Source organism: Pristiophorus japonicus, chromosome 16 (assembly GCF_044704955.1).
Source record: "Pristiophorus japonicus isolate sPriJap1 chromosome 16, sPriJap1.hap1, whole genome shotgun sequence".
NCBI classification, from domain to species: domain Eukaryota; kingdom Metazoa; phylum Chordata; class Chondrichthyes; family Pristiophoridae; genus Pristiophorus; species Pristiophorus japonicus.
This window is the reverse complement of record NC_091992.1, coordinates 29,085,633-29,107,751: the sequence shown is the minus strand read 5'-3', so window position 1 is coordinate 29,107,751 and position 22,119 is coordinate 29,085,633. Positions and strand designations below refer to the sequence as shown.

At 43.0% G+C, this 22,119-nt stretch overlaps 1 protein-coding gene across 3 annotated transcripts in view; it reads left to right on the top strand.

The window, feature by feature from the left end:
• The window catches only part of rilp (Rab interacting lysosomal protein), a 61,193-nt gene extending 51,201 nt beyond the window's left edge, over positions 1–9,992 (top strand). For 2 of the 3 annotated variants that reach the window (XM_070858097.1, XM_070858095.1), the window contains 2 exons: positions 7,806–7,920; positions 9,654–9,762. In XM_070858097.1, coding sequence (XP_070714198.1) covers positions 7,806–7,920; positions 9,654–9,677 — 139 coding nt within the window. In that variant the 3' untranslated portion in view covers positions 9,678–9,762. Of the gene's footprint in view, positions 1–7,805; positions 7,921–9,653 lie in introns of all 3 variants that reach the window. The other variant, XM_070858096.1, reaches the window with a different exon arrangement.
• The last annotated feature ends 12,127 nt before the right edge of the window (positions 9,993–22,119 follow it).

Below are 22,119 nucleotides of genomic sequence, written 5' to 3'. Positions count from 1 at the left end.
TCTGAATTGGGCACAGTTTGGGCCTTTGTGCCTTGTTGCCCAGCAGTTTCTCAAAAGCCTTCTGGCTCATAATTGACTGACTCGTCCCCGTGTCCAATTCCTTTGAAACCGGAATACCGTTCAGTTTGACTTTCAGCATGATAGGGTGGCTCTTGGTGGTGAAGGTTGTGTACCCCATACACTTCCTCGAGTTGAGTTGCCTGTACTGCGTGATCTGCGGCGGATCGATCATCCTCTGCCACGTGGTATGTCGCAGCACTCTTGCACATTCGCTGGAGGCGCCCCATCGTTGTGCAGCCTTTGCATACGTAGTGCTTGAATCGACATTGATGGGCTCGATGATTGCCCCCGCATGCCCGATGTTGGATTCTGAGTCATCCTAGGTCTTACAGCTGCAGACGCGTAGGCCTTACTATATGCAGTTCTGCCTGCTAGCGATATTGTTTTATGCACAATACTTGCCGGTGAGCTTTGATGCTGGGAAGATATCTGTCTGGTATTATCACTGCCTGGGTTATCGTGATGGCCTTGCTCAGGTCTAGGGATTCGACGGACAGCAGCTTGCAAAGAATGACCTCGTGGCCGATGCGAAGCACAAAAGTCCCGCAGCATTTCCCCCAAAAATCCAGCAAGTTCCCGCAAGGCATCTCAGGTTGGCGACATAGCTCGCCATGTCCTGGCCCTCGGTGGTGGTGGTGGGTGTAGAAGCGATACCTGGCCATTAAGACGCTCTCCTTCGGCTTGAGGTGGTTCCAAACCAGCATACCCAACTCTGTCTTCTCTGGTGCTAGCAGATTCTTGATGAGGCCGTATATTATTGACCCACACACTGAGGAGAATCGCCCTGCGCTCGATCGCTTTATCATCCCCATCCAGCTCGTTGGCTACTAATTACTGGTCGAGACGCTCAACGAAGGCTTCTCCAATCATCACCCTCTACAAATCTCTCTAACATACCAACAGCAGCCATGGCCGCGTGAAAGTTCGTAATCTGTTACTTGTCGCCAATTATTAAGTATGGAAGAACTCTACAAGACTGAATAGTGTGAGCTAAAACTGATGTGACCTTAGTCTCTAATACAACTCCAGGGTGCCTGAGCAGCATGGCAGACGACCTTTTATACTCCCTTGCACAAGGTGTGCAGGTGACCCTTGGCCTCCAACAGTTGCGCCCTCTGGTGGCAAGTCTTGCACAATTACAATGTTTACATACATAACGCTTCCAGTGACCATCAACAGTCCCATTAGCCCTCAATTTCTGTGTCAATTTCCTTTTATGTACTGGTGGCATTTGCAGTGTTGGCCACTTTGCTGTCCTTAGATAATAAATCAAAGTGGCCACAGATGTATTATTCAGCATGGCCAATCATTTTTTTCCCACTGGCAAGTGGCATAATAAGACAACACCATTCTACAGGTTTACCAGAGTGCATGGGGTCATTAACTGCATTTGTGTTTCCATTTGGGTGCTTGTGACAGTGCCTGTGCCCCATGTGAACCATAGATATTTTCTAAAGGTTCAGCTGGGATATGATCACCAACACACAATAATACAGATGCCTGTTCACCAGCAGTGCGTGCAATATCTTGGCTTTAAGAAAATCACTTGTGCTACTCTTTGAAAGGGACGAAAAAATAGCAGGATGGGATCTGGGAGCCCAAGCAGCCATGGCTCATTACACTCTTGCAGCAACCACTGACCAAAACAGAGCACAGTACAAGACCCGGGCTATGACCAGTTGATTATTGAGCGTACCAATGTAATCCTAAAGCAGCTCGAGATGTCCCAAATTACCGGAGTGCTTTACAATATAGCAGCCAGGGTCTTGTGAATATTTAGTGCCTGCTGCATAACTTTGCCCTGAAAAGAGACCTTGCTTCGAAGAATAGCATGTCAAAGACGTGGCAGAATAGTAGGGTGGAAGTGAGGGAATTTGGCTGTTGAACCATCAATACAGTAAGGAAGACTTGATTGCTATGTTAGGTACTAATTCAAGCTGCCTTTCAGCCAATACCAGAGGTGCTCCTGCAGTGCACATCTGCAAAAGAAGCTTCACAAAACCATCTCCACTGCATTTTTGTGCACAGTTCCTCAGATACCAGCTTTGGCTGGGTTCCTTTGTTACCCTAATCAATTGATGCATAAATAATCAGCACATTGTTCAAATCAAGCGCAGTGCTGAGTTAATTGTTTGTGATTGTGAATGTGGTTACTGTTTGTGCTGCTGAATTATGGGTGACACTTGAGCCATAACCTTCTAAGTGATTCCTTTTGTGGCTGTTGTAAGTGTTGACTTCAGGGCTTCACTGGCCGCCTACTGGAATCTGATGTAACTAGATTTTTTTTTAATTACTGTGATGTGCATATCCAGTGCTGCTGAAGTTTCTGGGCCCTATCTGCTTGCTGGCATTTCCACTAACACTTGTACAGTGATGCTCGATGGCCCAGGTATGCTGTTGGCTTGAGACCCAGCCTCTCTGATCCTTGACTCCTACAGGTGTGCCACTGTTACCGTCTATTGATGTGTTTGAGTGCAGAGCTTTAAATAGCTGAGGTCTGTGAATCCCTGCTTCAAATTGTCTGTATTTGATCAAGCATGTTGTATTCAGCCAATACAGCATCCATAAGGTTTGAGCCCAAGGCCTCTTGCCACTGAAGGCTCCACAGTTGTTGCCATGGGATTCATGGCAGAATGCATTTTAGACAGCTATTTGTGCTTGATTGATCATATCTGGATAGTCGCATGTTCCATACTCTTTCAATTCCACCACCCCCCCCCCCCACACCCCGGATCTTGCATGTATTTTCCATGAACCCCTGATGGTACACAATTAGACAATAATTTCTACTTGTACACAGGTTGAGGAGTCTGATTCCATAGACCTTGCAGCAGAAGTAGTAACCATGCTGTACTTCTGCCCATCAGATGTCTGGCCTTGATCTTGCTCACTCAGACTGTCCCTGTGCATCCCATTTAACCTTGTTTTACACACACTCTGGGAGAGGGTCTTGATGTGCGTGGCTGTTTTGATGCTCAAGGTGAGCATTGTAAGGAAGTGGGGTTTAGGTACAGGCTTGCTTGAGGATACTGGCTGTGCCTTGACTTTGTTCTTCCATTCCAAATAAAACAAGTGACAAAGATGTCATAATGCTACCTTAGTTAACCACCTTCAGGCACGACTACTTTTGTTGCCTGAGCCTTTCTGTGATTCTATAAGTTGAGTTTGTGCCTGTAGGGCAACATTACAGAACATGAACATGATGGTGTAGGCCACAAGCTTGGAGGAAGCAAGCCTCTGGCTTTACTATCCCCCACCCCCTTGATGCTCTCCTACCTAATGGTGCCAAGGATAACTTCCTTGAATGGTTATGGGAGCTTACGTAACATAGGAAATATGAGCAGGAGTAGGCCATTTGGCCCCTCAAGCTTGCTCCGCCATTCAATAAGATCCTGGATGAGCCCCACCATCTTTGGGGGCAAAAACACGAGGGCAGAATATTATCTGAATGGCAGCAGATTAGGAAAGGGGGAGGTGCAACGAGACCTGGGTGTCATGGTTCATTAGTCATTGAAAGTTGGCATGCAGGTACAGCAGGTGGTGAAGAAGGCAAATGGTATGTTGGCATTCATAGCTAGGGGATTTGAGTATAGGAGCAGGGAGGTCTTACTGGAGTTGTACAGGACCTTGGTAAGGCCTCACCTGGAATATTGTATTCAGTTTTGGTTTCCTAATCTGAGGAAGGACGTTCTTGCTATTGAGAGTGCAGCGAAGGTTCACCAGACTTATTCCCGGGATGGCGGGACTGACATTTGAGGAGAGACTGGATCAACTGGGCCTTTATACACTGGAGTTTAGAAGGATGAAAGGGGATCTCATAGAAACTTACAAGATTCTGACGGGACTGGACAGGTTAGATGCGGGAAGAATGTTCCCGATGATGGGGAAGTCCAGAACCAGGGGACACAGTCTTGGGATAAGTGGTAGGCATTTAGGACTGAGATGAGGAGAAACTTCTTCATTTCAGAGTTGTTAACCTGTGGAATTCCCTACCACAGAGTTGTTGATGCCAGTTCATTGGATATATTCAAGAGGGAGTTAGATATGGCCCTTACGGTGAAAGGGATCAAGGAGTATGTAGGGAAAGCAGAAAAGGGGTGCTGAGGGAATTATCATCTTGAATGGTGGTGCAGGCTTGAAGGGCCAAATGGCCTACTCCTGCACCTATTTTCTACATTCCTATGTTTCTATCATGCTTATCTTCTAACTCAACTCCACTTTCCTGCGCTATCCCCATATTCCTTGGTTTCCCTTAATATCAAACTCTATGGATCTCTGTCTTGAATTCACTCAAAGACTGAGCATCCACAGCCCTCTTGGGTAGAGAATTCCAAAGATTCACAACCCTCAGTGAAGAAATTTCTCCTCATCTCAGTCCTAAATGGCCGACCCCTTATTCTGAGACTGTGCCTCTGGTTCAAGACTCCACAGCCAGGGGAAACATCCTCCCTGCACCAACCCTGTCAAGCCCTGTAAGAATTTTGTATGTTTCAATGAGATCTCCTAAACTCTGGAGAATATAGCACCAGTCTACTCTATCGCTTCTCATAGGACCACCCCCACCCACCCCGCCAATCCCAGGAATCCGTCTAGTGGACTAATTGCACTCCCTCTATGGCAAGTATATCCTTCAAGACCAAAACTGTACATAATGCTCCAGGTGTGGTCTCACCAGGGCCCTATATAATTGCAATAAGACATCTTTACTCTTATACTCAAATCCTCTTGTAATGAAGTTTTGTGTATAAGGACACCCGGGTGATTTGTGTACAAGGACATCCAGGTCCCTCTGAACACCAACATCTTCCAATCTCTCACCATTTTAAAAAAAAGAAAATACTCTGCTTTTCTATTTTTCTGACCAAAGTGGATAACGTCACATTTCTCCACATTATATTCCATTTGCCAAGTTCTTGCCCACTCACTTAGCTTGTTTATTGCATCCTGCTCACAACTTACATTCCCACCTAGTTTTGTATCATTAGCAAACTTGGATATATTCCATTTGGTCTCCTCATCCAAATCATTGACATAGATTGTGAATAGCTGGGGCCCAAGCACTGATCCTTGTGTTACCCCATTAGTTACAGCCTGCCAACCTGAAAATGACCCCTTTATTCCTACTCTTTCTTTCTGTTTGTTAACCAATCCTCAATCCATGCTACTATATTGCCTCCAATCCCATGAGCCCTAATTTTGTTTAATAACTTCCTGTGTGGCACCTTATCGAATGACTTCTGAAAATCTAAATGCACCATATCCATTGGTTCCCCCTTATCTATTCTACTAGTTACAACCTCAAAATAACAATTTCGTCAGACATGATTTCCTTTTCATAAATCCGTGTTGAATCTGCCCAATCCTATTATTATTTTCGAAGTGCCCTGTTACATGTCCTTAATAATAGATTCTTAATGACGGGCTAACTGGTCTGTAGTTCCCTGTTTTCTCTCTCCTTCCTTAAGTAGTGGGGTTACATTTGCTACCTTCCAATCTGCGGAGACCTTCCTAGAATCTATGGAAGATTGGGGAGCTTGATTTGTTCGGTGCTACAACCTACGAGTTAATTCTTGTTCATTGTATACCAGGTTATCTTGCAAGCAGAAGAAATAGTACATAGAGCAGTAACAGTGACATACTCCATCCTACGTATTGGAAGAGGCATATTTCTTGTGTGAAGCCCTTTTAAGAATTTTGCCGTGCGCACAGGTTGTCATACACACTTCCTAATTGTAATTATACCATATTATTTTCCCATTCATGCAAAGCTTTGTTGCCCTAGTTTTCCTGCCTGTGTAGTACTGTGTAACCTTTTGTTACTGCTTAGTGCATCTTCCAACATGGCGGGATGGGCATATTTGCAGAGATGACTTTCTTGCTTGTCTATTTGTGGCAAGGGATTGTCCTCCAAAATGGTATGGTATTGTTGCTGTTACCGTAGCAGTTTTCTTTGGGTCATACTTTTAAAAAATCACAATATTCTTCAAGATCCTACAAGTTTTTGAATGTTTCTGCTAACTCCTCTCATTTCTACATTGTTTTTCTGGGGAGGGGGGTCTGGTCATCCATCTCATTGATTCTGAACCCTTGCTCGTTCCACCATTTCCAGCACTTGGTCAGTGACACTTGCTTTCCTCTGTCTGGAAGGCTCCTTTGATGAGAAAGTTGTAGAGTAATTAAAAGCCCTGGGTCTGTCTTGTGCTATTTTAGGGGTTTAACTGGCTCCTTATTGCAGGTAACAAATGCTGGTCACTACTGATTCTGCCATTTCATTCGATGGTTAACTACCACATTTTAATATGCCCTGGAAAACAGTAAAATTATAACAATCTTAAGTAGTCCTCAGTTAGCCTTTAAGAGCACTAACTGTGATTTCCGGGCTGTTATTTTGTACCTTTTTAAGACTAGCTTTAGTTCTTTAATGCCAGACATTTGCTTTATAAAATAGGCAAATGATGACCTTTTAAGCAGCTCAAATTCACTTTAGCACCTACGCTAACTACAATCACAATAGATTAATAACAAACAAACTCCCTGCCGAATAGCTAATGCACCATTGTATAAAGAGCAATGAGAATAACTATAATGCCATAACACTGGGGTTCATCCTGTAGAAACCTCTCTAACTGCATCACTGCATATTTGCCAGTTTTGTGTCTGATGAGACAGTGCTGCTAAAGGTTGCTATTTTCTTTCTTTTTATCCAGAAAGACCACATTAACTAGTATCGACACCTAAGGAGTCAAATCTTATATCTGTTACAAACATTACGGGGAGACGTCTGATCAGATCACACATTGCTTTCAGTCAAATTGTTCTGTCCTACTGATCTGACCTTTCCATGTTTCTATTCAAAAAGAGAGTCCTCTCCATCACTGCAATAGGATAAATACCTCCACAAACTAACTGACAGCTTATGGGTGCGTTGCGATCAGGACACATGAGGGGAAATATTTATTCAATCACATTACCTAGAATGTAAGGAACAGAAATAGGCCATTTGGCCCAACTGGACAATGCTCCACACGATCCTCCTCCCACCCTACCTCATCTAACCATCAACATATCCTCCTAATGTCCCCTTCTTGATTTCCCCACCAGAGGTATTAGTTGCTCTGTAGCTATCCAATCTGCAGAATTTACTGGCCTGGTGCCTGAACTAGCCCAGCCTGCAGCCTAATCACTTGTAACCCTTTCATTTCATAATCAAAGTCGATTGGATACTCTAGGCAGACATGTCTAAGGATGGTAATGGTGGGTCCTGGTGCTGTAAAGGGTGATTCTGTGACGCTCAATTCCAGGTGAGCAGCCTCTCTTTCTGGGAAAGCAGCTCGAGTAACGGCCTAATTGCACACTAACCGCCCCTCCCGCCCCACTGAGTGTCGCCGAGCTGAGAGCAGAGCTTCGTAAAAGTTACTTCCCGCTTTCTACATGTGACCGCTGTGGTTCAGTGGGTAGCACTCTCGCCTCTGAGTCAGAAGGCCGGGGGCTCAAATCCCACTCCAGGGACCCGAGCACAAAATCTATGCTGACATACCAGTTCAGCACCGAGCGAGCGCTGGACGAGACGGCAAATCGAGATCTTACCCACCCTCCCAGGTGGGCGCAAAAGACCCCAAACATCATCCATTCCCAGATGGTTGTATGTTCTTAAAGAAAAATATTTTTATTGGTATTTGCCCATATAATTGTAATAGAATAGTTTCTAGTATTTTTCCATTCACTATGTACCCCTCCCTTTACAGGTCACCCATTACCGCACATCCTCCTGCAGCTTGGAGGGTGGGATGGTCTGGACCTCAGACTCTCCCATGCCAGCCATCAATGTCCCTCCACAAACAGCTGTCGCGTGCAATTCAGGTGGGTTCCGCTGGACAGTGGCCCGTCTGGATTTTCCCCACTGAGTAGGAAACGAACGTTCTCGCGATTGCCTGGCACTTCACTGAGTGACCTGGCCAAGAAAGCATAGAAGTTGCCCATCTGTAGAAACCTCTGGCTTCAGTTGGGTGACTTGCTGACTGAAGGAATGAAATTGACTTATGTTCAAGCTGAAGGTTGCCTGGAAACTGAATGCTGTCAAATGAAGTGTATCCTTAGGCATCGATCTTAGCACTTTGCACAAAGCGTCTTGATTTTGAGATGAAGCTATGGTTAATGTTTCGAGTCAATGACCTTTCGTCTGAAGCGGGAGATTATCAACCTGAAACGTTAACTCCCAGCTTACTGTCTCCACTGACGCGGCCTGACCTGCTGAGTGTTTGTAGCATTTTCTTTTATTTCACTATTCTAGCATCTGCAGTATTTTGTTTTTTGTTGATTATTGAGAGTTCTGTAATAGAACTGGACAGTGGAATGTACAAGATAGTGGTTTTCATTTGCAGCTTTCCTGTACAAAGCTGTGTTTATTTCTGACGACAGCTATTCTTATTGCTTTTATCGGAATCAAAGTGGCAATATGTAGCAAATGTGGGCCCAAGTCCATGAGGCCTAGTTGGGGCTGCTGTGAATTAATTTGCAGACTCAGAGGAGGGAGACTGCTCCTTCCCCTTTCTTTCTCTCCTCTGAAGGTGATGACTTACACTAGGATGACACTCTGAGCACCAGCAGCCTTTTGCCATTCTTCATGTGGGTGCAGTGACAGTGCTGCAGACTGTCCAGTTGTAGGAGCATCACAGCCCAACCCATCTGATGTGCATCCATGTAGACTTTCCACCAGGGGGTCAAATGTTGATCAGGAGCAAGGGACATGGCAGATGTTTCCACTCCTCCGCCTGTGGAACACTGAGTCAAGTTGTAATCACTACTGCCTTCCTGAGATCAAGTAGCTTGGCCCAGAGTAAGGATTGAATCTGGGACCTTTGTAATTTGTATGGCCGAGTAGCACGCCTGTGCTGTGTTTACCACAGGAGGCCTGAGGAAATTCCTATGGAAGCACATCCTGAGGGGAAACAAAACACGGCAAAGACCGATGTCCTGCCATGCATAAATTATTGGAATTGCAACCTCAGCAATTCTGGTTGTATTCATTTAAGAGGTAAACCTTTTTGCTGTGGATGAAATTAATATATTTTTTATTTAAAAATATATAGACAGTTGGGCTGAAGTAAGAATTTGGCTGATGCAAATGTTGAAAGTTCTTTCTTTTTAGCTAGTATCACTGGAGCCTTTATCGTACAAGGAATGTTCACTCTGTGCCATTCAATTGTGTCTCTGAAGTGCTCGGTTTGAGACTCAACTGCATACAGGACTACAAGCCACTGCTTACAGACATCATTACCATTGTCAGTAATGAGACGAGTTTCAAGTTGTTTTTTTTTTTCCTATACCCTTGCTGGTCAAGGAGAAATTGAGCAATGTGGGTAGACTCTGGACTTCAGTTATCAATTGGTTGAGGCCGAGACCCAAGTTTGAATTTCTGGTGGGGGAGTCTGGCGCTGTACTGCTAGCAGCGCTCCCAGAGCCGCACCGAGCATTAAACTTCCTGCGTCCATTAGTACCTGGATTAAATCATTAGGAAGCTAAGATGAGAGTGACCTCTCCTGTATTCAAACTGAGTTCCCGTTGCACACTGTTGTATTCTTTTGTTCCCACAGATTTGGGTTTCTTTATCGCGGTAACAGTGCCAAAACCACATCAACTACCAAAATACCAGCCGAAGCATGGGAAGTCATTGGCCCCAAGGAAGTGAAGTTGTATGAGGAATGTTCACGAACCAAAGAATAAAACTGAGGGAAAATGTATCTGTATATATTCTTTCAATACATATTTTAACTTGATTTAATTGCTGCTTTTAAGTACCCAGAATTTATGGTTTGATTTCATGAACATAAACAGGAATTTGCACCATTTAAAAAAAAATCATGTGTAATAAATTATAAAGTATTTTAAGGTTTTGAAAACTATTTTTAAATAAAGTATTATATTAAAAAAAACACTTCAGTATTCCTTGAGTAAGATGGAGTTAAACTTCAGTGGGAGACCTGAACGAAATGAGATCCACTCTCCAATTTGCTGCGGTCTGTCAAAATATGACTCCGTTTGGTTACAGTTCAGGAGTGGCTGGGGCTGGGAAGGTGACTTAGTGAAACACTAGGCAGGGAGACGGGCTGGAATTTTGCCCCATTTTGGACCCATCAGAAATTCTGGGACTTTTAGGGGCAGCCTATAATAGGCCCACCTCAAACAGGTGGGCACATTAAATGAGGAGGGATACAGATTCTGATGCCATGCTAACACCACCCTTGCTTATTTGTGCTCTATGCATCACCCCATGTGCTCTTCTCAAACTCACTCATGCTCCCAAGTCTTTCAGGGTAGATGCACCTATCTAATGCTTTTCCAGAGTTAAAAGTGAGAGAGTGTAGACTGTGAGGTCACTGACCCCATCACTGTTTCTTGTGCTATACCTAGCGAAAGAAATGAGGAATATGTTACAATGGTGTCATATATATGTGGGGTGAGTGAGCGAATAGGATAAAAAAAAAAAGAGCAGACATTTAGTATAAACTAGGGCTCGATTTCACCATCTGCTACTTCAACGTTGGCATTTCTCCCCTTGGTCTTCGCATCAACCTACTCAGTGCCAGAGATGGACGGCGGAGTGGGAGAGGACCCTCCTCCCATGCAATTTCTTTCCTCGTGTGCAGTATTCTGCAAATATAGTGGAAAACTTGTGGATTTAAAATTGCCAGGAGCATATCCATGTGCCACAGTACAGCCATGGATCATATAAGGGCATTGGAGGAAAGAATTTATTACCAGGATATGTGGAAAAATACAGAATCTCCCTTCGCTTTAAGTGAAGAGTACTGTGCTGCATTATTGATGATCATGGCTGGTGGAGCCCCTCTTCCCACCAATCTGTCCCCTTGCTACTATTGAGGAGGCAATTTGCCAATTCAAGGCACTAAGTCACTAACACTGGGCTAGCTGGGGGTGGGGGTTTCTGGGGTTAATTAAGAGGACTTCAGTCAGTTTGACCCAGCACACCAAAGGGACTATGTGCTCCAAACTGGCCCATTAAGTACCAAACAGCATCACTGACTGACCAAAATGCCAAACTAGAAAGGCAAATCATCCCAAAGTGACCCAACATCTCAAACCTTGCAACACCCCCAAACTGAGAAATCACCCTAAACTGATCCAGGTCTGTTGGGGATGCTGCATCAGTTTGGGGTGCCTTGTTCGAAGTTCTTGTGTGTCATCTCTCCATTTTGTGTACAGTCAGATTTGGATGTTTTGTTAGTTTAAATGATTCATTGATTTGAGGGTATGTGGGATGAATAGGGTGCTTTGTCTGTATGTGCTGTGTTGGGGTGAAGTGCCAGGTCAGTTTTAGTGGCTGCGTCAGTTTGGGTAATCCATTAGTTTTGATGTTTGTGGTCAACTTGGGTAATCTGTCATTTTGAGTTTGAGGTGCTTTATTAGTTTAGGCACTGGGCTGGTTGGGTTGCTTTGTCAGTCTGGGGTAATCTGTCACTTTGGGTTGCTGTGTCAATTTCAATTGAATCAGTAGACATGTTGAACATCACTTGGAAAAAGCTCTAGGGGAAGCAATGACACACAATGTAGTCTGGTGCAATTTGGCAGATCGTTCTTCCGGATAACTTTGGGGCAATTTTCATTTCGTGGCAGTCGGTAAGTTTGGTACATTTTGACAGTTTGGAGCCCTTTGTTTTTGACGCTGAGGCAGTTTAGGGTGATTTCAGCTATGGGCACAACAGGTTTTATTATTCAGAATTCCCCATAATCTTAATTTTTTGTCAGAAAGGAGCAAGAGGGAGGCCAGGCTGTGCAGAAGCATTGTAAGTGCATGGCCCCAACCTGACAGTACTACCTGTAGGTGTCCTAGCGGCTGACTTCATAAAGGAAACCATCAGTGCATTAAGCTGCAACACAAGCACTGCTAGTCACTAATAAGTAAAACTCCTCTAAACTTTTATGCTACAGGGTTATTATATATAGTGGATGTAGGTCATAGGAACAATAGATCATTGAGCCCCTAGAGCCTGTTCTCTCATTCCATGCGATCATGGCTGATCTGCAGTGTTGCCCAAAACTCACTAGGTTTGTAGACAGTTTACATAGTAGATATTTAGTCACTACAGTTTGGTGAGACTTCGAGTATTGAAAGAAAGTCATCGACAAACGTTATGTTTCAGCTGAACAAACTTTATTTCCCAAAGTAGAATTAAAGTTCAAACTATTTCCCAAAGTACAAATAAAGTACAACCAATTAAAATAGCACAAGCCTCACTACTTATGCTGGTATCACCTCTGTTAATGGGTAATCAGTCTCCACCACTGGTGCCCTGCTTTCAAGCCCCCTCTTAAAGGTCTAACTTCTCTCGTGTCCTGCTTTGAGCCCCTGGGCTAAGGTTCCCGCTTCTCGAATGTTGTTCCTAGGTTCTCGCTGCTTCTGTGGGATTTCCCTTCCTGGTTTATACTCTGATAATCTGTTCCATCTCTTTGACTACACATTTGTCCATGCCCATTTTGATTGGGTTATTCTAGTTACAATCTGTCCCATTTCCTTGATTACATTTTGTCTGTACCCTGCTGATTAGTATATTCTGTCCCATTGATTACATTTTGTCTGTATCCTTGTCATTCTAGTTACTGGCGATGCTAAGGAAGCATGACTAATCAAATTTCAATTGGTAATTCATTTTCTGTTCAAGGCACCTTGCTCTCAGGGGGTCTTTCCATTTTATGTTGCCATAGCCTGCATATTTCTACAGCAGCCTAACTCCATATACCTGCCGTTGTACCATATCCCTCAATACCTTCAGTTAATAAAAAGCTATTGATCTCTGTTTTAAAATTAACAATTGATCTTGCATCAATTGCTGTTTGTGGAAGAGTTCCAAACTGTTAAGTATCGAATAACTCCACGAGGCTAAGTACGGTGAGCTAGTTCAGGCATGACCTTACGCCAGTTTATTTATTCTCTGAGGATTCAACAAGGCTACCAACATTATATACACGACTTGCACGTGTCTGCCAGTGACCATTAGGACTCTGGTGGCAGGTAAAACCCAGTTAACATACATAACACAAACTTCTACCATCCTTTTTGAGTAGAAGTGTATCCTAATTTCACTCCTGAAAGTTCTGGCTCTAATTTTTAGACTGTGCCCCCCTAATCCTAGAATCCTCAACCAGCGGAAATAGTTTTTCTCTATCTACCCTATCTATTCCCCATAATGTGCCAAAAATTCCGGCCTTGCCGGGTCCGTATGAAGTGTGTACGGACCTGGTGAGGCCGCGCAAAAGCTGGTTTTCGGGGTGAGATACGCATACGCTGAAAACCGGCTTTTCCAATCTGTCAAGACTTCTCGAGGCAGATCTTGTGCATCCCCGGGAGAAGAACACCCGCCCAGGAAAGATTGGACTATTTGCCCAACTCATGCCCAGCGAATGTCCTTCAAACTTTTATACCTGGTAAAAGCAGGCGTATAACTTACACTGGCAAGTAAGAGTTTTAAAGTATGTAAGAATTCAATTTAATCATTCATTTTTATGTTTAAAAACACTGTCCATTAAGGTAAGTTTATTTTTAACCCCATTAAAACACATTCTTAAAAAATGACTTTTTCTAAAATATTTAATTACATTTAATTTTAAATATGTGAGGTGTTTTTTAAAATTTATTATGCCGTTTTAGGAGGGTTCTAGTTTTAGGAGGGTTTTCTCATTGATAGTAATGGGATCTTGCACAAACCGAGTTCCCATTTTATCAATGAGAATATTACCTAGTGATTGGTGGTGACGGCCCACGTGACTCCAGCATTTCCCTACGTACGAGGAAGTCATCTCCCTGTATGCTGCGCATCGAATGAAGGGCTCCGTCCGGAATTGAAGGTGCCTCTGTGACCACCGGGTATTTTCGCAATTTTTTTTCGGGTCGGAGGCGTTCGTCTGACCGCAGTTTTCCCCCCAATACCTTAAAATCTTCGATCAGATTCCCCTTAACCTTATGAATGCTAGAAAATACAACCCTAATTTGTGTAATCTCTCCTCGTAACTTAACCCTTGGAGTCTGGGTATCATTCTGGTAAACCTACACTGCACTCCCTCCAAGGCCAATATATCCTTCCTAAGGTGTGGTGCCCAGAACCGCGCTCAGTACTCCAGGTGTGGTCTAACTTTTGCTTTGTTTTACTGCAGCATAACTTTTATGTCCTTGTATTCTAATCCTCTAGTTATGGGTCTGAGGAGTATTAGTTCTGTACAGTGTAGGTAGCTTATGGAAGTGTTAGCAGTGTGGTGTCTGTTCCTCTTGATAGTCAGTAGCTCCGTGTAGCTTTCACCATTCCTTCTCAGTATAGTGATCATTGCGTGTTGCCAGTGCTTCCCATGACTCAGCAGTGTGCATTACCACAGTTTAATGCTTGAAGCTATCATTAAGGAAGAAATAGCAGGACATCTAGATAGGAATAGTGCAATCAAGCAGATGCAACATGGATTCATGAAGGGGAAATCGTGTTTAACTAATTTACTGGAATTCTTTGAGGATATAACGAGCATGATGGCTAGAGGTGTACCGATGGATGTGGTGTATTTAGATTTCCAAAAGGCATTCGATAAGGTGCCACACAAAAGGTTACTGCAGAAGATAAAGGTACGTGGAGTCAGAGGAAATGTATTAGCATGGATCGAGAATTGGCTGGCTAACAGAAAGCAGAGTGTCGGGATAAATGGGTCCTTTTCGGGTTGGAAATCGTGGTTAGTGGTGTGCCGCTGGGACCACAACTGTTTACAATATACATAGATGACCTGGAAGAGGGGACAGAGTGTAGTGTAACAAAATTTGCAGATGACACAAAGATTAGTGGGAAAGCAGGTTGTGTAGAGGACACAGAGTGGCTGCAAAGAGATTTAGATAGGTTAAGCGAATGGGCTAAGGTTTGGCAGATGGAATACAATGTCGGAAAATGTGAGGTCATCCACCTTGGGGGGGAAAAAAAACAGTAAAAGGGAATATTATTTGAATGGGGAGAAATTACAACATGCTGTGGTGCAGAGGGACCTGGGGGTCCTTGTGCATGAATCCCAAAAAGTTAGTTTGCAGGTGCAGCAGATAATCAGGAAGGCGAATGGAATGTTGGCCTTCATTGCGAGAGGGATGGAGTACAAAAGCAGGGAGGTCCTGCTGCAACTGTATAGGGTATTGGTGAGGCTGCACCTAGAGTACTGCGTGCAGTTTTGGTCACCTTTCTTAAGAAAGGATATACTAGCTTTGGAGGGGGTACAGAGACGATTCACTAGGCTGATTCCGGAGATGAGGGGGTTACCTTATGATGATAGATTGAGTAGACTGGGTCTTTACTCGTTGGAGTTCAGAAGGATGAGGGGTGATCTTATAGAAACATTTAAAATAATGAAAGGGATAGACAAGATAGAGGCAGAGAGGTTGTTTCCACTGGTCGGGGAGACTAGAAATAGGGGGCACAGCCTCAAAATACGGGGGAGCCAATTTAAAACCGAGTTGAGAAGGAATTTCTTCTCTGAGGGTTGTGAATCCGTGGAATTCTCTGCCCAAGGAAGCAGTTGAGGCTAGCTCATTGAATGTATTCAAATCACAGATAGATTGATTTTTAACCAATAAGGGAATTAAGGGTTACGGGGAGCGGGCGGGTAAGTGGAGCTGAGTCCACGGCCAGATCAGCCATGATCTTGTTGAATGGCGGAGCAGGCTCGAGGGGCTAGATGGCCTACTCCTGTTCCTAATTCTTATGTTCTTATGTTCTTAACACTACTGCCAGAGTGCATAGTCCACAGCCTTCAACACAATTTACATTATGCTGTGTCAATAATGTTCAGCTACATGGGCATTGTGCATTTCTCATAAGCTCTTGCCAATGTTTTGTCTATTATTTGCTTGCAGCACTATTGCCAGTGAGTGGGGTCAAATTACAGCTTCTAAGATCTTATGACTGTGCAAAGCACTTCCCAGCAATTTGGATCATCAGCACTATTGCAAACATAATAAATGATGTTGCTGCAAAAAATATACTACTACAGAAAGTTATGAGAAGACAAAAATCTATTAAAGTCAGCATGCTTTTGAAAGAATATTGTTCTATGAAGTACTTTATATCTGAGGACTTGAATATAAGGGGGTAGAAGTTATGCTGCAGCTATTCAAAGCCCTGGTTAGACCACACGTGGAGTACTGTGAGCAGTTCCGGGCAGCCTTGTGGGAGTGCAGTGTAGGTTTACCAGAATGATACCCGGACTCCAAGGGTTAAATTATGAGGAGAGATTACAGAAGTTCAGGTTGTATTCCCTAGAATTTAGATGTTAAGGGGTGATTTGATCAACGTTTTCAAGATATTAAGGGGAACAGATAGGATAGAGAGAGAGAGAGAGTATTTCTGCTGGTTGTGGAATCTAGGGGTAGGGGACATAGTCTAAAAATTAGAGCCAGACATTTCAGGAGTGAAATTAGGAAACACTTCTACACACAAAGGGTAGTAGAAGTTTGGAAGTCTCTTCCGCAAACAGCAATTGATGCAACAGATCAATTGGTAATTTTAAATCTGAAATTGCTAGATTTCTGTTAACCAAAGGTATATTAAGGGGTATGGGGCAAAGGCAGGTATATGGAGTTAGGTTGCAGATCAGCTATGATCGCATTTAATGACGCAACAGGCTCTAGGTGCTACTCCTGTTCCTATGTTTAGTAATTTAAAGCATAAACAAAAAAAAAAAGCAAATACTATTTAATTGTAAATAAATATTAGTGGCTTTAGTCTGCAACGGTTTGAACTGAAATAAAAACAGAAAATGCTGGAAATACTCAGCAGGACAGAGAGCATCTGTGGAGAGAAAGAGAGTTAACGTTTCAGGTCGATGACCTTGCATCTGACGAAAGGTCACCGACCTGAAACGTTAATTCTGTTTCTCTCGCCACAAATGCTGCCTGACCTGCTAAGCATTTCCAGCATTTTCTGTTTTTATTTCAGATTTCCAGCATCCGCAGTATTTTTCTTTTGTATTAAGGTCTGAACTGAGCTTATCGTAGAATTATAGACTAGTACAGCACAGAAGGAGGCCATTCGGCCGGCTCTTGCAAAGAGCAATCCAGTTAGCCCCGCTCCCCCACTTGTTCCTCAAAATCCTACGATTTTTCTCCTTCAACTATTTAATCCAATTTCCTTTTGAAAGCTACTGCCGAATCTGTATCCACCACCCTATTGGGCAGTGCATTTCAAATCCTAACCACTCGTTACATAAAAATGTTTTTCCTCATGTCGCCTCTAGTTCTTTTGCCAATCACCTTAAATCTGTACCTTCTGGTATCTGACCTTCAGCCATTGGAAACAGTTTCTCTTTGATTACTCTATCTAAACCCTTCTTGATTTTAGCCTTACTGCAGGTGGTAATTACATAGATGCTAAGCCTGAAGATAAACCAGGTAGGAAGCAAACGAGAATTAATAACTTTAAGGAATTAGATGGGAGATCTTTAAATTGCTTTTATGTAAATGCAAGGAGTGTTCGAAGAAAATTGTTAGAATCCTATGCTGTGTTGGAGAATTTAGACATTTCTGAGACATGGCTAGATGAAAATGATGGCACAGAAATTAACCTACAGGGCTACAAGGGTTTCAGAAAGGATAGGTTGGTCAAAGGGGAGGTAGGGTTGCTATTTTTATCAGTGAAAATCTGACTGCCAGAGACTTGATATTGCCTCATTAGATACAGCTGAAGCTATCTGGGATCAAGTGGACCAAGCTCACGGGCAGGGATTAATTATCGGTAATTGTTATAGACCCCTGGATCAGACACTTTAATGTGATGAATTATTATAGAAATAGATCACTAATCCTTTTAATATAAAATACCACCGTTGTCTGGTGGGTGATTTTAATTTTCCTGGCATTTAGCAGCACGATGGTTTACCTGCTGTTGTGGTAGGCTGAAAAATGTATTGAAAATATACAAAACTGTTTCCTGACTCAACATGTTAATGACGTAACTAGGGATAATCATATATTGGATCTGGTGTTTAGCAGTGAGCCTGATCTTGTATCAGGCTTCCATATGAGGGAACATCTGAGCAACAGAAACCAAGGTGCCACACAAAAGGTTACTGCACAAGATAAAAGTTTACTGGGTTAGGGGTAATATATTAGCATGGATAGAAGATTGGCTGACAGACAGAAAAGAGAATCAGGATAAATGGTTCATTCTCTGGTTGGCAATCAGTAACGAGTGGGGTGCCGCAGGGATCAGTGCTGGGACCCCAACTATTTACAATCTATATTAACGACTTGGAAGAGGGGACTGAATGTAATGTAGCCAAGTTTGCTGACGATACAAAGATGGAGGGCAATGAGTGAGGAGGACATAGAGGCTGCAGGAGGACATATTCAGGCTAAGTGAGTGGGCAAGAATTTGGCAGATGGTGTATAATGTTGTAAAGTGTGAGATCATGCACTTTGGCAGAAAAAAATCAAAGAGCAAGTTATTATTTAAATGGAGAACGATTGCAAAGTGCTGCTGTACAGCGGGACCTGTGCATGAAACACAAAAAGATAGTATGCAGGTACAGCAAATTATTAAGAAGGCCAATGGAATCTTGGCCTTTATTGCAAAGGGGATGGAGTATAAAAGCAGGGAAGTCTTGTTACAGTTGTACAGGGTATTGGTGAGGCTACACCTGGAATACTGCGTGCAGTTTCGATTTCCAGATTTATGAAAGGATATACTTGCTGTGGAGGCAGTTCAGAGAAGGTTCACTCGGTTGATCCCGGGGATGAATGGGTTGACTTATGAGGAAAGGTTGAGTAGGTTGGGCCTCTACTCATTGGAATTCAGAAGAATGAGAGGTGATCTTATAGAAACGTATAAGATTATGAGGGGGCTTGACAAGGTGGATGCAGAAAGGATGTTTCCACTGATGGGGGAGACTAGAACTAGAGGCCTTAGAATAAGAGGCTGCCCATTTAGAACTGAGATGAGGAGAAATTTCTTCTCTGAGGGTTATGAATCTGTGGAATTTGCTGCCTCAGAGAGCTGTGGAAGCTGGGACATTAAATAAATTTAAGACAGAAATAGACAGTTTCTTAAAACGATAAGGGGATAAGGGATTATGGGGAGCAGGCAGGGAAGTGGAGCTGAGTCCATGATCAGATCAGCCATGATCTTATTGAATGGCAGAGCAGGCTCGAGGGGCCTTATGGCCTACTCCTGCTCCTATTCTTATGTTCTTATTAGTTCTACTAGCCAATTGGAACCATATAAAGGTACTGAGAACCTGCAACTACCCGGTTTCAGAAGAGCAAACTTCTCCAAAATGGCAGATAACTTGGAACGGGTAAATTGAGTAACTCTCCTCGGTGGTGATGAGTCTGATGTTGAATATAAATGGAAAGTTTTTAAGAACAAGTTTAAAAATGTAGAAAACAAACATGTACCCCAAATCAAAAGGAAATGTGGTAAGAAAAAGCCAAAGTGGCTGAATGGCTATATACAAAGACAAATAAGATGTAAACACAACCGTTTCTATAAATTAAAAACATTTAACACTCAATTACAAGGAACAAGAAAATGAAGACTGCTATTAGATCAGCAAAAAAATCGAATGGAAAAAGGATTGTAGATAATTGTGGCAGTAATGGAAGAGCTTTTTTAGTTATGTGAAGGGAATTATTAAAGACTGTATTGAGCCACTGAAGGGTGTTCAAGGACAGGTTACAAAGGATTCACTAAGTATGGCAGAAATATTAAATGAGTACTTTGCTTCAGTCTTCTCCCTTGAATTTTAGAATTCAATACTAGTTTTGTTAGTAACATTAACATAGATAAAAATATTGTTTTAGAAAGAATTAAGAACTTGAGAATAGATAAGAGCAGCTGGGCTGGATATGGGCTGGGGGACTGCCGGGAGATGGGACATGTGCTGTGTGCAAGCCCCTGGCCTGTATTTTTAATAGCTCACTGCACTCTTCATTAAAAAAAAGGTCATGTCTCACAAATCTAATTGTATTTTTTGAAAGTTACAAATTGATGGATGAGGGAAGCCCAGTAGACATTGTCTACTTAGATTTCCAAAAAGCTTTTGACAAGGTACCGCATAAGAGGCTTTTCTATAAGATCGAAGCCTCTGGTATTAGTGGAAATATATTGAGTTGAATTCAGATCTGGCTGCCAGGACATAGGCAAATAGTAGTTATTGATGGATTTGGATCTGTTTGGAGACCGGTCACCCGTGGTGTCCTGCAGGGATCAGTGTTGGAACTGTTGCTTTTTTATTAATGATCTGGATTTTAGGGTTGGGGGCGCAATTTGCAAATGACATCAAGATCTGTGCGAGTGCTAGAACTGTAGAAGAGGCTTGTCTGATTCAGGCAGACCTAAATGTGTTGGGAGATTGGGCTCAGGACTGGAAAATTATGTATAACTTGGACAAGTGCAGTGTTATGAATGTGGGCAGGGCAAACGCTCAACATTTATACACCCTCCGGGGAAAGGCATTATAGATGGTGGAGATAGAGATTTGGGTATGCATACATCCTTAAAAGTACATGAGCAATGCCGTGCAGCGATTGCTAGAGCAAATAGGGTGTATCCATAAGACAATTGAGTATAAGACGAGGCGTACTGTTTTGTCTTTGTACAAGACCTTGTCAGGCCACACTTGGAATACAGTGTCCAGTTTTGGTCTTCACATGGTGGGTGATATTGAGACTCTGTACAGGGTGCAGAAGGCGGCCACTAGACTAATTCCAAGTCTAAAGCATCTTCGTTATCAAGATAGGCTAAAAGAGTTGGGACTCTATACATTAGAGCAGTGTAGACTTAAGGAGGATCTAATTGAGGTTTAAAAGATGAAGGGAATAGAGTGTTCCAGCTGACAGTTTATTTCAATTCAATAGGTTAGGCAGGACCAGGGGGCACAAATTTAAATTGTATATGGCTAGATCTAGGTTAAACATCAGGAGGTGGTTCTTTTCTCAGACTAGTAGACCTCTGAACAAGCTGCTGTTTCATGTGGTGGATGCAGACTTGCTGACTTCCTTCAAGTGAAAGCTGGATTTGTTTCTGGCTGTGGCAGAGATGACCTCTTACAGAAGGTAGATACTGCAGGGAATTCAAGACCAGAGTGATCTCCTGGACTAATTTTGATCGCCTAGATGGGTTGGCGAGGAACATCACAGATTCCACCCCACCCCACCAAATTGGCCTGGGTTTTTTCATGTTTTTTTTGCCTCTCATGGTTTCGGGTGGGGTGTAGTGTATATATAAGGTTTCGCAATCGTATGGGACAGGCTCGATGGACCAGATGGTCAAGAAAGACTGGATCAACTGGGCTTGTATTCACTGGAGTTCAGAAGAATGAGAGGGGACCTCATAGAAACATATAAAATTCTGACGGGGTTAGACAGGTTAGATGCAGGAAGAATGTTCCCAATGTTGGGGAAGTCCAGAACCAGGGGTCACAGTCTAAGGATAAGGGGTAAGCCATTTAGGACCGAGATGCGGAGGAACTTCTTCACCCAGAGAGTGGTGAACCTGTGGAATTCTCTACCACAGAAAGTTGTTGAGGCCAATTCACTAAATATATTCAAAAAGGAGTTAGATGAGGTCCTTACTGCTAGGGGGATCAAGGGGTATGGCGAGAAAGCAGGAATGGGGTACTGAAGTTGAATGTTCAGCCATGAACTCATTGAATGGCGGTGCAGGCTAGAAGGGCCGAATGGCCTACTCCTGCACCTATTTTCTATGTTTCTATGTCTTTACCTGTCAGTCATTGTTCATAATTTGCTTGTAAATATCCATCAAATCTGCCATTTTGAGCAAGACTATGTTAAATCCCGTAAAAAAAAAATTACTGAAGGTAAAATCATAGTTAATCCTAAGTATACATCAATGTTAAGGGTAGATTCTAGAAAAGATGTCGTAAAAGTCAAGTTCTGCTGCTGCCATGGTCATGTTTTGAAAGAAAAGGTGATTCAATAAAAACCCAGAATCGTTACGGGGACATTGAAAATCTTCTGTGGTAGCCTTTTTGAAAAGCAAAGATTAACAAATTCTTCATACATAAAAA